Source organism: Neltuma alba, unplaced genomic scaffold (assembly GCF_004799145.2).
Source record: "Neltuma alba isolate B1F8T4 unplaced genomic scaffold, ASM479914v2 tig00001497_pilon, whole genome shotgun sequence".
In the NCBI taxonomy this organism is placed as follows: Eukaryota; Viridiplantae; Streptophyta; class Magnoliopsida; order Fabales; family Fabaceae; genus Neltuma; species Neltuma alba.
In genome coordinates this window covers 44,263-58,221 of record NW_021632483.1, presented here as the reverse complement: position 1 = coordinate 58,221, position 13,959 = coordinate 44,263, and the positions used below count along the sequence as shown (strand labels likewise).

The 13,959-nt window shown below is 34.9% G+C and overlaps 1 protein-coding gene and 1 pseudogene across 1 annotated transcript; both read left to right on the top strand.

Annotated features, from left to right (window-relative positions):
• The first annotated feature begins 473 nt into the window (after nucleotides 1-473).
• Nucleotides 474-1,973, top strand: LOC114757741 (organic cation/carnitine transporter 3-like; annotated as a pseudogene).
• A 3,937-nt stretch (nucleotides 1,974-5,910) lies between these two features.
• LOC114757764 (organic cation/carnitine transporter 3-like) lies at nucleotides 5,911-7,692 on the top strand. The gene has a single exon (XM_028946845.1). It carries the CDS (start codon nucleotides 5,974-5,976, stop codon nucleotides 7,489-7,491), a length of 1,518 nt encoding a protein of 505 aa, XP_028802678.1. The 5' UTR covers nucleotides 5,911-5,973; the 3' UTR covers nucleotides 7,492-7,692.
• The last annotated feature ends 6,267 nt before the right edge of the window (nucleotides 7,693-13,959 follow it).

Here is a 13,959-nt window from a genome sequence, read left to right as displayed (position 1 = left end):
AATTAATTATCAAGTTCGAGTTATGAGTAACGTTTTGTTTTTAAAACTAAAGAGACAAACACTAACAGTCAAAATTCAACCCGACTTTCTGTTTACAGGAGAATTTGCATACTGTTGGGTTATAAAACCATCCACTCAGTAAGTGTAAAAGTTTGTTGAAAGTGTTTTACTTTTGTTTGTTAGTTCTTTTAATTTCCTTTCATGTTTTTTGTCTGGATCAAATTCATTTGATTTTCTAAAATTAGTTTTGATTCCTAATCTAATTTCTGGTGCTGCCTCAACTATGGCTGAATTTTACTCCAATTGGACTCAACTATGAAAATATATGCATATATATAATTTTTTTTTTACTCATCAACAGTGGAAGGACCGATGCTTTAATTATCACATAAAGGCATATATAACAAACCTTGCTCACGCTCCCCAGATCATATTAGAACTCAAGTTCATCATATCAAACTCAGTTCTGGACGATGCAGGCTGATTCGCATTCCACGCCTCTTCTCTCCCAATCCAAATCCACTGATGAATCCAAATTTTCATCTTTGAGCTCCACAATCGAACTTCCCTTAGAAGAATTCAATCTCTCCTAATTCCTCCAAGTTCTTCTCTCCTCCTTCGCTTGGTTCTTTGATGCCCAACAAGCTTTTATCACCATCTTCGCCGACGCCACCCAAATCCCAGCATCATCCCCCGCCCGCCACGGTGGCGCATACTTTTCCATCATTTCAGAGTGGGACCTAAATCCCGATGACCCCATACTTACGGCCTCCCATCCTCCTCCTTCTTCATCGGCAGCCTCGTCGGCGGTTTTGCACTATCCACTCTCGCTGATACGTCCTTGGGCCGCAAGAACATGCTCTTCTATTCTTGTCTCTTCATGTCCCTCTCTTCATTGCTCGCCGCCTATTCTCCAAACCTTTGGGTCTATTCTTGTCTCAGGTTTCTCTTTGGTTTTGGTAGAGCCACCATCAGTACCTCCGCCCTCGTCCTCGCCTGCGAGCTCGTCGGAAAGCGGTGGCGAGGCCAGGTGGGTGTCATGGGATTCTTGTGCTTCACTCTTGGCTTCCTCTCACTCCCGGCCATGGCATACTTAAACCGAAACTCCTCATGGAGAAACCTCTATAAATTCACATCCATCCCAACAATATTATACTGTGTGTTAGTAAAACTCCTCATACACGAATCTCCTAGGTGGCTCCTGTTACGAGGAAGGAAAGAGGAAGCCATCGATACACTAAGATGCATCACATCGATATCTCAAAGCTCATTGAATTTAGCCGTTTCTGAAGTGCCTGTAACTGAGGAAAGTTTGGATGATAATATGGATTCATACTCGGCTCCGAAGGTTTTGATGCAGAAGCAATAGGCTTCAAGAAGGATCTTAGCTGTTATGTTGCTGGGTTTTGGTATTGGCGCGGTATATTACAGGATGCCACTGGGTCTTGGAACGCTGTCGTTTGATCTGTATTTGAGTGTGACGTTCAATGCTTTATCTGAGCTACCATTCGTCTCTTTTAACCTTCGTATTGATTGGCAAGTTCAACAGAAGGAGTGCTATTTGGGTATTCACCATCATGAGCGGGATTTTAAGTCTCTTATCAGTGGAGTTAGGGAAGACATGGATGAAGTTGGAAATTGGGTTTGAGTTGGTGTCGTTTTTCAGCGCTTGCACTGCGTTTGATATATACTCGTTATATACGACGGAGCTGTTCCCGACTTGCGTGCGGAACTCAGTGTTGGCGATGGGTAGGCAGGCGGTGGTGATGGGCGCGGCAGTTGCAGTTAGTCCGGTGCTGGTTGCGGCGGGGAGGAGGCAGAGATTTTGGTGCTTTGGGGTGTTGGGATTGATGATATGGTTGAGTGGATTGTTTGTAGTGTTCTTACCAGAGACAAAAGGGAGAGCACTGTGTGATACAATGGAGGAGGAGGAAGAAGGCAAACACAGACTCAGTTCTGACATATTGGCATAAATCTCAATTAATGAAACATTTGAAGTCGCTACCCAGGGGGTAAAAAAAAAAAAAGCTTTACGTTGTAATTAGGTGGTAGCTCTATGTTGATTTGGTGTCTGTTTCCTGCTAAAAAAATATCTGGTAATCTACGTGTTCTGATGAAATTGAACTGTGTATGGTAGTGTGGAAAAATAGTAATGAAGCAAGATGAGAAGAAAGGCTTTAAAGGAATATGGTTTAATAAGTTTGATGGGTCTACTATAATCTTTTTTTCATAAAACAGTTGTTGAGTGAGAAAATAACAAATAAGAAGAAATAAAATATAATATTCCAAATCAAGTACTTAAGAGTTGGAAATGACAAATAAGAAAGTACTACCTCCGGTCCTTAATATAAGACCCTGTTTGACTTTTATGTTGGTCTTAAATATAAGACACCAATCCACTTTGTCTCTCATATTTATATATATATATTGAAGTAGCCCTTCTAACAATGATAGTTCTACTCAATACACTTGATTAGCAAAGATATTTTAGGAAAGACAACACCTATTTAGGACAAATAACTAATTCAACTTACTTCTTTAATCTCCTCAAATTAGTCAACTGACTCTTATAATTAGGACCGGAGGTAGTAGTGTCTGATATGATATTTTGTACTTGTAGTTAAATAACTAAAATGTCCTCATATCAAAAATTTTATTAACAAATTCTAAACTGGCAATAATAAGTATTGAATAACAAATAATAAGAATAATGTATTGATAATGAAAAGTTATTTATCAATAAATTATTAACTAGTAATGACATGTTTGAACAGCTAATGATAAGAAATGTGTTGACAATGACAAGTTTGATAGCTTTTCTTTTCAAATCCAATATAAGGGCATTTTAGTCATTTAACTATATTTGCAAGATATATACTAGATGAGATGTCACTTCTTTCTCTGTCATTATCAACTCTTAGATGCCTGAATTGAGAAATTATAATTTCAGAATTCTTTTTCTAAAATTTTTCCTTGTTGAATTGTCTATTACATTAATTTTTTTATAAAAATGTTATTAAATTATAGGTGAAAAGAGATAAGTAGGAGAAAAAACAACCTAAAAAAAATACCTCTTGAATTTTAAAATTTCAAAGCAGAATTGGGAGTAGAGGTTGTGTTTGAAAACTCAGAAAAGCACGTAAAAAAAACTTTCACGCAAGTCAAAACAAAACTCACCTCGCATATTTGTCAAACTCCATAAAATTAGTTTTAAAAAGCTAATTCTAACACTCTCAATTGTATCAAGATATAGTTGAGAAACTACTAAATTATAAAAAAGTTAAGACTAAAAGATTAATTTTCTCAGATATTTATTATATCATTTAAAAAGAAGCTTAGAAAATTTAAAAATGTATTTAATGGTTTTGAAAAATGAAGAATAGATCACTTTGTTTTTAATCGAGTTTATATAAAAAGCGCATAATTTACTGAAAAAATTATCAATTTGCATAACCAGTAAGCCCATTGATTTTAACACCCACTGAATTGAAGTATTAAAACGCCAAATCATTGTTTGGTAGAGAAAGTACTAAAACTAGCGCGTCGCCAGTTTCCCTTGTGAAACTGAAGCCAACCTCAGCCAATTGTTTTTTAATTATTATGATAAATCATCACTTAGTCATATTTATCAACAATGCCTCCCACTACTTTGGACAATCAAATCAATACCAATCAATCAATATAAATTATCAAATATGTAGAAAAATTACACTATTCTTAAATCATGAATAACATAATTATCTTTTAACTATAACTTTCGAGTTATACTATTTTATATTCTTCTTGCAAGATTCAAATTTTTAAATCGGTTTAATTGTTTCTATAAGATACATCTTGAGGTTGTTTGAACATTAATTACTTTATCACTTATCCTCTTATAAATAGGGGCATATCAGGGAAAAATATTTTTTTACATATTTAATGCTTTTAACTAATGTTAATAATTTCATTATTACCATAAAATTTCATTATCTGAATCTTATAGAAAAGAATTGGAGGGAGTATAGTAGCGTGACTTCTTGTACTATGTTTTGCCAAGGAGTGAACTGTTTCATGTTATAATTTGATATATCAAGAAGGAAAATTCGAAATAAAAATTTGATTAGTGGCTTCACCATTACAAGTTTACAACATAACAAGAGTAATAATTATAACGTTTAAAAATATGTTAAATTATATAAAATTTTCCTAAATTTAAAACCACATGCAAATTTTTTTTAATTTTTAAAACTTAAAGTCTATTTAAATGGGGCAACGGTTTGGTTGGTGATCGTATTCACGAAAACGGCTGTTTTGTTTATATGATTGCATACGGGACCCTTAGATTCCTCTTTCACATGTTATTAGTTCAATTTGGGCTTCTCCACGTAAGTGCGTAACAGCAAGAATAATTACCAATTATAGCATAAACCATTGCTTTATTGAGAGGTTAGATCTAGTAGAAAGGATCAGTCTTTTATAACGTAATAAATTAAAATTTGTTTGTTTTGACTCACAGTAATTTAAATAGAATTGTTTCTAATAAAAAGATATCTATATGCAAGAAAAAAATATTTTGTCCCCAATTGGGAGTTTTATACGAAGGGTATTGTTTTTTAGCGACACGTCATGTTGCCATGGATTAAGGCTACAGACTGTACGACGCGGTCCAATTTGTAGCCATTTGTGCAATTTGCAAATATATTGTGGTTTCAATAGTATATTATAATTTCAAAAACAGCCAAAATTGACTCAATTATATATATATATATATATATATATTGTATCATACAGGGCATCTTTTATTTCCAGTAAAGCGATAACTTTAGCTGCTGGTGCTGATTCAGCATTGTATTGTGGGCAGTATGTTGCCACTAAAAATATAAAAAAAAAAAAATTATAGGTAAAATTGTGCCACTCAATATACTGCGATGTTGGATACACTCGAGAATCAAGATTGAGAGCAAAACTGTACTTTTACCCAAAAATATAATATAAAGAAAAAGAAGTGTTTTTTTTAATAAAAAAAGAAAAGAAACTGGGATGAAGGAGCCGAGCAATGGTCTTGCATTTTGCTTAAAAAAAAAAAAAATCAGAACGAGAAGAAGTGGTTTTATTATTTTTCTGGATCTAAAATTATCTGGAAAATTATATTTAATTATTTGCAGGATACCCATGTGGATCACAATTGAACTTGGAACTAGCCAACTGGAAGCTACTGTAAAAGTTTTTTTCTTTTCCAAATAATAAATTGACTCAGACCTTGAGTCATTCACCTTTTGCCATGCATAGACCCACATCCATGTATAATACCATTTCTGATTTAAAAACTATTTTTTCACTATTTTTTGCCAACGCATTTTTTGCACTATTTCGGGCCGGCCTAATATAAAAATAAAAATATTATTTTCACCTTTTCAAATCACATCAAACTTAGTTTTAAATCACACGATTGTTTTTAGTCAATTTGTCCTTATTCGCGTTTCTCGATCGCTCCAAGCCTTTCAAAATCTCAGTAGGGCCCTTAGCCCAAAGGAAAACTCTGCGGAGGCTTCCAATCATTCATTTAAACTTTTTATTTGTGGTTAAAAGTCTACTCATGGTATTTTAATTTTACATAAAATTTTATTCTAATTTTTGTAATTTTACAAAATAAATTTTTAGTCCTCTGGTCAGTAATCCAAAAACTATTAATAAAAAAAAATGGTATCAAACTCTTAAATATTAATAAAATATTATTAAATTTTAACATATTAAGTTTAATTTTTAAAATAATTATAATTGTTATAAAAAATCATATTAAAAACTTAAAATTTTAAGACTAAAGGATTGAAAATGTGTTTTTTAAAATTAATAGCTCAAAATTTAGTTTTTATTTATTTATTTTTTAAAAAAATGTCATGTTTGCGTACTGGAATGCATATATAAGCAGCGTTATATTATTTAGACCTCTCAGTCTCAGATCAGAAGTTCCTCGAGGTCACATCGAGATTAATGGCGGATTTAGATTCCACACCTCTTCTCTCCCAATCCAGATCCACCGATGAATCTGAACTTCCACGGCCAGCAGAGAGCCGCCTTCCATCTCTAGGATCCACAATCGAACGTTGCTTATCAGAATTCAATCTCTCCCAGTTCCTCCAAGCCCTTCTCGTCTCCTTCGCTTGGATCTTCGATGCCCAACAAACTTTCATCACCGTCTTCACCGATGCCCAACCCCCACCGTCATCCCCAGCCCGCCACGGCGGCTCGTCTTACTCCTCCATCATCTTGGAGTGGGGCTTAAATCCAGAGGACCCCATACTTACGGGCCTCCCGGCCTCCTCCTTCTTCATGGGCTGCCTCATCGGCGGGCTTGCCCTGTCTACTCTCGCTGATACGTCCTTGGGCCGCAAGAACATGCTCTTCTATTCTTGTCTTGTGATGTCTCTCTCTTCATTCTTCGCCTCCTTTTCTCCCAACCTTTGGGTCTATTCTTGTCTCAAGTTCCTCTCTGGTTTTGGCAGAGCCACCATAGTTACCTCTGCCCTCGTCCTCGCCACTGAGGTCGTCGGAAACCGGTGGCGCGGCCAGGTGGGTGTCATGGGATTCTTCTGCTTCACTTTCGGCTTCCTCTCACTCCCGGCCATGGCATACTTAAACCGAAACTCCTCGTGGAGAAACCTCTATAAATACACATCCATCCCAACAATATTCTATTCTGTGTTAGTAAAATTCCTCGTACGGGAATCCCCTAGGTGGCTCCTCGTACGAGGAATGAAAGCGGAAGCTGTAAATACACTACGATGCATCGCATCAATATCTCAAAGCTCATTAAATTTAGCCGTTTCTAAAGTGTCTGAGACAGAGGAAAGTTCAAATGACAGTATGGATTTATACTCGGCACTGAAGGCTTTGATGCAGAGAAAGTGGGCTTCAAGAAGGATCTTGGCTGTTATGGTGATGGGTTTTGGTATTGGGGTTGTTTATTATGGGATGCCACTGGGTCTCGGAACGCTGTCGTTTGATCTGTATCTGAGTGTGACGTTCAACGCTTTATCTGAGCTCCCATCTTCTCTGTTAACCTTCATATTGATAGGCAAGTTCAACAGAAGAAGTGCTATTTGGGTATTCACCATCATGAGTGGGATTTTCAGTCTCTTATCGGTGACGGAGTTTGGGAAAACATGGATGAAGCTGGAAATTGGATTTGAGTCGGTGTCGTTTTTCTGTGCTTGCACTGCCTTTAATATATACTTATTATATACGACGGAGCTATTCCCGACATGCGTACGGAACTCGGCGTTGGCGATGGCTCGGCAGGCGGTGGTGCTGGGTGGTGCGGTGAGTCCGGTGCTGGTTGCAGCGGGGAGGAGGCAGAGATTCTGGTGCTACGGGGTGTTTGGAATTGTGATAGGGCTGAGTGGTGTGTTCGTAGTGCTTTTGCCAGAGACGAAAGGCAGAGCACTGTGTGATACAATGGAGGAGGAGGAAGGGGGCGAACAGAGAATCAGCTCAGACATGTTGGCTTAAATCTTAATTATATTAATAAAAAAACACTTGAATTGAAGTTGGTATCCAGAGAAAAAAGAAAACGCTTTTTTAAGTTGTGACGTGGTATATCTCTAGTGGTGATATTGGTGTCTCTTTTCTGCTTAAAAGTGTATATATCTGGTGGATCCGATCCGTTATACTAGTATCTGTTAATTATTTATTTTTTTCATTTTTGGCGAATCACGTTGTGGCAAAATCAGTGTGATCCATGGGAGGGCTTTGGTGCCTATTGCTACACTGTTCACTCTTCCCGATGCGGCACCCTGATTTATTTTCAGTGATAATTTATAAAATATAAAGTAAATATGTGAAAACTAAAAATAGTTTTAATGAAACTAAACAGTATAAAGCAATTATCATTTTTTATACTAAAACTTGTTGTATGCTCCTCAGTTGTAAATGAATTTAGGATAATTAAATCCTTGTTTTGAGGATTTATTGTAATTCTCTCTATATTTAAAAGTTAATCCCAAACACTATTCTCTAGAAGGAACTTAAAATAGATGGGGACCACAAGATAAGGGTAAACACAGGCTACACTTTACTCTTAACAAACTAGGCCTGTCTGATAACAAACCCATTTGAGCCTGACTTGTAGTGTTTCATAGGCTTTATTTTTAGTCTAAGTATGGTTTGTACAAAGGCAAGGCCCAGCCTGAACCTGTTAAAAAAAAAACCTATAATTTTAAATTTTCAAAACACATAACAAAAAATACATGAATTAATGAAAAAAATACATATTACATAATAATTATTTTTTCATATTATTTTTATTTAAATTTTAATGCCATAAGTATTATTTTAAAGCTTAATTACAATTAATATTATTAAAAATATGTTTATAATTATATATTAAAATTTAAAAAAAATTAGATATAAATACAAAATTAAAATTAAAATAATGAAACAAATAAACATATCAAATCAGACTTGACGAGTTTAATAAACTTTTCAAAACGTTTAGACCTAACCTATTAAACTAAATATGTTTTTAAAATAGCATAAACATATTTGGGAAAAAGACAGAAAAATGCACCTCTAACTCCAAAAGCCCAGAAACGTCCGCTCAATTCCACAAATCCCATTTTGGTACCATGAGACCAAATTGGGATTATTATGTGAAAGGAAAAGACCACATTGCCCTTTATTTTAAATATTATTTTAAAATATCACAGCCCCTAATGGCCGGCCGGTCACCGGACCTCCGGCAGCGGCGGTCACCGGAGCTCCGGCGACCAGCCGACAATTGGTCACCGGAGCTCCGGCGGTCGGATTTTTTTTTTTTTTGAAAATTTTTACAACTTCAATATAACGGTTAACAACTTTTGTAATGCTATTCACAACTTCAGTATAGCAATTAACAACAGCTTTTCTGGAAAATTCAACAAACTCCGGCGACCTGAAACAATTATTTTGAAAAATTTTACAACTCCAATATAACCGTTAACAACTTTTGTAATGCCATTCAACAACTTCAGTATAGCAATTAACAACAGCTTTTCTGGGAAATTTAACAAACTCCGGCGACCGGAAACATTATTTTGAAAATTTTTACAACTCCATATAACCGTTAACAACTTTTGTAATGCCATTCACAACTTCAGTATAGCAATTAACAACAGCTTTTCTGGGAAATTTAACAACTCCGGCGACCGGAAACAATTATTTTGAAAATTTTTACAACTTCAATATAACCGTTAACAAACTTTTGTAATGCCATTCACAACTTCAATATAGCAATTAACAACAGCTTTTCTGGGAAATTCAACAAACTCCGACGACCGGAAACAATTTTTTTGAAAATTTTTACAACTTCAGTATAGCGGTTAACAACTTTTGTAATCCTATTAACAACTTCAGTATAGCGGTTAATAACTTCAGTATAGCGGTGAAAAAACTTGTTGTTAACCGCTATATTGAAGTTGTTAATAGGGTTACAAAAGTTGTTAACCGCTATACTGAAGTTGTAAAAAATTTCAAAAAAATTGTTTCCGGTCGCCGGAGTTTGTTGAATTTCCATAAAAGTTGTTGTTAATTACTATATTGAAGTTGTTGAATGGCATTACAAAAGTTGTTAACGGTTATATTGGAGTTGTAAAAATTTTCAACTTCAGTATAACGTTCACAATTACGTTTTTTTGAAAATTTTACAACTCTATATAACGGTTAACAACTTTGATATAGCAGTTAACAACAAGTTTTAAATTCAAAAAGTGACATTTTTATAACTTCAGTAATGCTTTAACAAACTCAAAAACCTGTTGTTAACCGTTATATGAAGTTGTTAATAGGGTTACAAAAGTTGTTAACCGTTATACTGAAGTTGTAAAAAAATTTCAAAAAAATTGTTTCCGGTCACCGGAGTTTGTTGAATTCCCAGAAAAGCTGTTGTTAATTGCTATATTGAAGTTGTGAATGGCATTACAAAAGTTGTTAACGGTTATATTGGAGTTGTAAAAATTTTCAACTTCAGTATAACGTTCTCGCATTACGTTTTTTTGAAAATTTTTACAACTCTAATATAACGGTTAACAACTTTGATATAACAGTTACAACAAGTTTTTAAATTCAAAAGGTGACATTTTTATAACTTCAGTAATGCCTTTAACAAACTCAAAAACCTGTTGTTAACCGCTATAGACTGAAATTGTTAATAGGGTTACAAAAGTTGTTAACCGCTATATTGAAGTTGTAAAAATTTTCAAAAAAATTATTCCGGTTGCCGGAGTTTGTTGAATTTCCTAGAAAACTTGTTGTTAATTGCTATATTGAAGTTGTTTAATAGCATTATAAAAGTTGTTAACCCGTTATATTGGAGTTGTAAAAATTTTCAACTTCAGTATAACGTTAACAATTACGTTTTTTTGAAAATTTTTACAACTCCAATATAACGGTTAACAATTTTGATATAGCAGTTAACAACAAGTTTTTCGAAAAATTCAAAAAGTGGCTTTTTTATAACTTCAGTAATGCCTTTAACAAACTCAAAACCTGTTGTTAATCACTATACTGAAGTTGTCATAAGCTTACAAAAGTTGTTAACCGTTATATTGAAGTTGTAAAAATTTTCAAAAAATTGTTTTCCGGTCGCTTGAGTTTGTGTTGTTAACCGCTATTACTGAAGTTGTTAATAGGATTACAAAAGTGTTAACCGCTATACTGAAGTTGTAAAAATTTTCAAAAAAATTATTTCTGGTCGCCGGGGAGTTTGTTGAATTTCCCAGAAAAGCTGTTGTTAATTGTTATATTGAAGTTGTGAATGACATTACAAAGTTGTTAACGGTATATTGAAGTTGTAAAAATTTTCAAAATAATTGTTTCCGGTCACCGGGTTTGTTGAATTTTCCAGAAAAGCTGTTGTTTAATTGCTATACTGAAGTTGTGAATAGCATTACAAAAGTTGTTAACCGTTATATTGAAGTTGTAAAAATTTTCAAAAAAAAAAATCCGACCGCCGGAGCTCCGGTGACCAATTGTCGGCTGGTCGCCGGAGTTCGGAGTTCCGGTGACCGCCGCTGCCGAGGTCCGGTGACCGGCCGACCAGTAGGGGCTGTAATATTTTAAAAATAATATTTAAAATGAAGGGCAATGTGGTCCTTTTCCTTTTACAAATAATCCCAATTTGGTCTCATGGTACCAAAATGGGATTTGTGGAATTGGGGCGGACGTTTCTGGGCTTTTGGAGTTGGAGGTGCATTTTTCTGTCTTTTTCCCAACATATTTCTATTTTAAAAAACAGGTCACGTTAGACTAGATTAAAAGTAATTTTTTAAAATCGAGATAAAGTTTTTTCTAAAATTATGGTTTATATTTATCTAAACATCCCAAAATATAAACCAGGTTCTTGACAAGCTGTCTCGCACCTTATAGTAACGGTATAGAGATGAATGAAGAGGAAGCTGTCAGTACGTCACGACGCCTCATATGATCACATCAATCTAAAGGACATTGAATTTGACCGGCTCTCTAAACTATCTGTATCTGATATAATTTACACGTGGTACTGAAGATTATTATTATTTATAATACAATATAATAATGCACAAATATTGTTTCCGTTTTTAATATAAGAATTAATTAATTAATTTAAATAGATTAAAAATATTAATTAAATTAGTTTATATAATCTTTTTAAATTAAAAAAACATTTTAAATATCTTTCTTAATTTTTTTTCCTACTTAATTATGTAGGAGGAAAAATATCAATATGGTCAATTTGAAAAAAAATTGATAAAAATATGAAATAGATTTTATATATAGGACTAATATCAATCTCTAATTAATTCTCTAATTAGTTCTTGCATTAAGAGTATGAAGAATGTTAATACCTTACTCAAACTTAATAGTTAAAACGTCGTTTAAATGCGGCAGATTAGCCGGGAACTACGGATCGGCTGGCGCTGAAGATTGGTCTTCAAGAAGAATCTTAGCCATAATGTCAGCGAATTGTAGTATTGGCGTGGTTTATTTCATTTTGGAAGATGCCATTGCCAAACATTGTCGTTTAACGGTTTAACCTCTATTTTAAATCTAAATCATTGGATAAGAATAATGAGACAATATAAATCCATATGATGTTATAATTTAGTTTAGCTAACGTGAATAATAATAAAAATCAAAAAAAATTTATGACAAATTTAATACTTATAACTATTTTTATTAGCACCTATAAATTAGTATAAAGATTTTTTTCAGTAAAAAATTATAAATTTTTTATGTATCTGGGATGAGTTGGGAGTGTTGGGAGAGAAAGTAGTACTTAAAACAAAGGCGATGCCTGAACTAGGTCATTACATACTCGAGTTAAAATTTGAACCTACACGTGCATCAAGTTATTTGATAGAGTGATTTTATCATAGAATGAAAAAACCTAAGAGATGAGTGATAGAGAGAACGAAACCTTCCGCCATGCCGGCGTTGTTGAAGGAACATGATGCCTTGAATCATAGTTGGAAGAAAGTAAGAGGGGGAGAGACTAACTTCTCAAACGATCGAGTTCTGGTCCCTAGGCTTAAGGAATGGATGAAGGAGGATATTCAAATGAACACTGTGATGGGAAACGAGTGGAGAAGTTTGAGTGATACAAATAATATTCGACTCATGAGAAGGGAAGGGGGATTGAGTCTGTTGCCGGTCAGAACAAGGAGCAAATGGAAGCTAATATGAAATGAAAATCCTTCAAAGAAGCGGTCACGAAAAACAACAACGGTGGAGGAAGAAGAGGAGGACTAGTAGAGTGAGGGCAGATAGAGGGAGAGAATCTCGGTTACCATGATGGCAGATGGCCCTAATATGATTATACCACTTAAGGAAAAAGAAGACTAGCCTCGAGATGGAGGAATGCTGTAATGTCAAGTTGTTGGGCAAAATGATCAACCCAGATTATTTTGAATCCAAACTTCAGCAGTTGTGGGCGAAATAGGGCAACATGGAGTCTATTGACATGGGATCTGGTTTCTTTGTGGTTTAATTTTCTAACATTTCATATTACGAACAGGCTCTCATAGGTGGCCCGTAGCTTCTGTATGATCATTACATAGCTGTCCAACCGTGGAAGCTGGACTTCAACCCGAATATGTGATCCTCAAGGAGGGTTCATCGACTTGTTACATGGAAACCTGCATTGTGGGGTATGTCAAGTTCAATGTCAATGGTTCCTACGTTCCTACTACGAATATGTCTGTGTGGTGGTCTAGCTTGTAACCATAATGGAGAAGTCTTATCTGGTTTTCTCTTCAACATCAGAAGAGGTAGTAGCTTCCAAGCTGAGGTCTAGGCCGTTATGATAGGCTTGCGTGGAGCCTGGGAAATGCAATGGAAGAAGGTGGTGGTGGAAACTGATTGCTTGGAAGTGGTCGAAACTATTATTAATGGCTGGAGTGAGGACCACCCTGATAACAACCTCCTTATGGGGATTTGTGATTGGTTAGAGAAGGACTGGGAAGCTAGTATTGAGTGGTGTCACCGAGAAGTCAACCAAGCCGCGAATTGCCCGGCGAAGATAGCTTTGAAGGTCGCTGAAGGACTCATCTGCTTAGTTCCCTCCAGATTTTTTGCAAAATAATCTGCATGCTGATGCAAACACTTGTTGAAGCGTTGTGCCTTCTTTCCATAAAAAACAAAGGCGGTGCCAATTTCCAATGTGAAGTTCAACCAAGAATCTGAGATAACACCCTCGGATGCTTGTTTTGTCTATTTTTTTCCTTTTGAGAAAATTGCTTTGTCTACTTTTATTTTTCCTTTTTTATTTAGTTCGCTGTTTTTTTTAATAATGTGATAATTTAAATTAAATGCTTCAAATCACATGTTGGCAGAAAACCATACTTGCTGGCCGAAAAAAATTATTGAGTTATACTCATCTAGTCTATTTATAATATAAGGAGAGTTTTTTTTCTAAATCTTTAATGTAGTTATCTCGTTAAATTTATTATATAAATAAATAAATTT

Excerpts from the sequence above, each read along its gene's own strand:
- LOC114757764 (XM_028946845.1), top strand. The coding sequence starts at position 5,974 with ATGGCGGATTTAGATTCCACACCTCTTCTCTCCCAATCCAGATCCACC.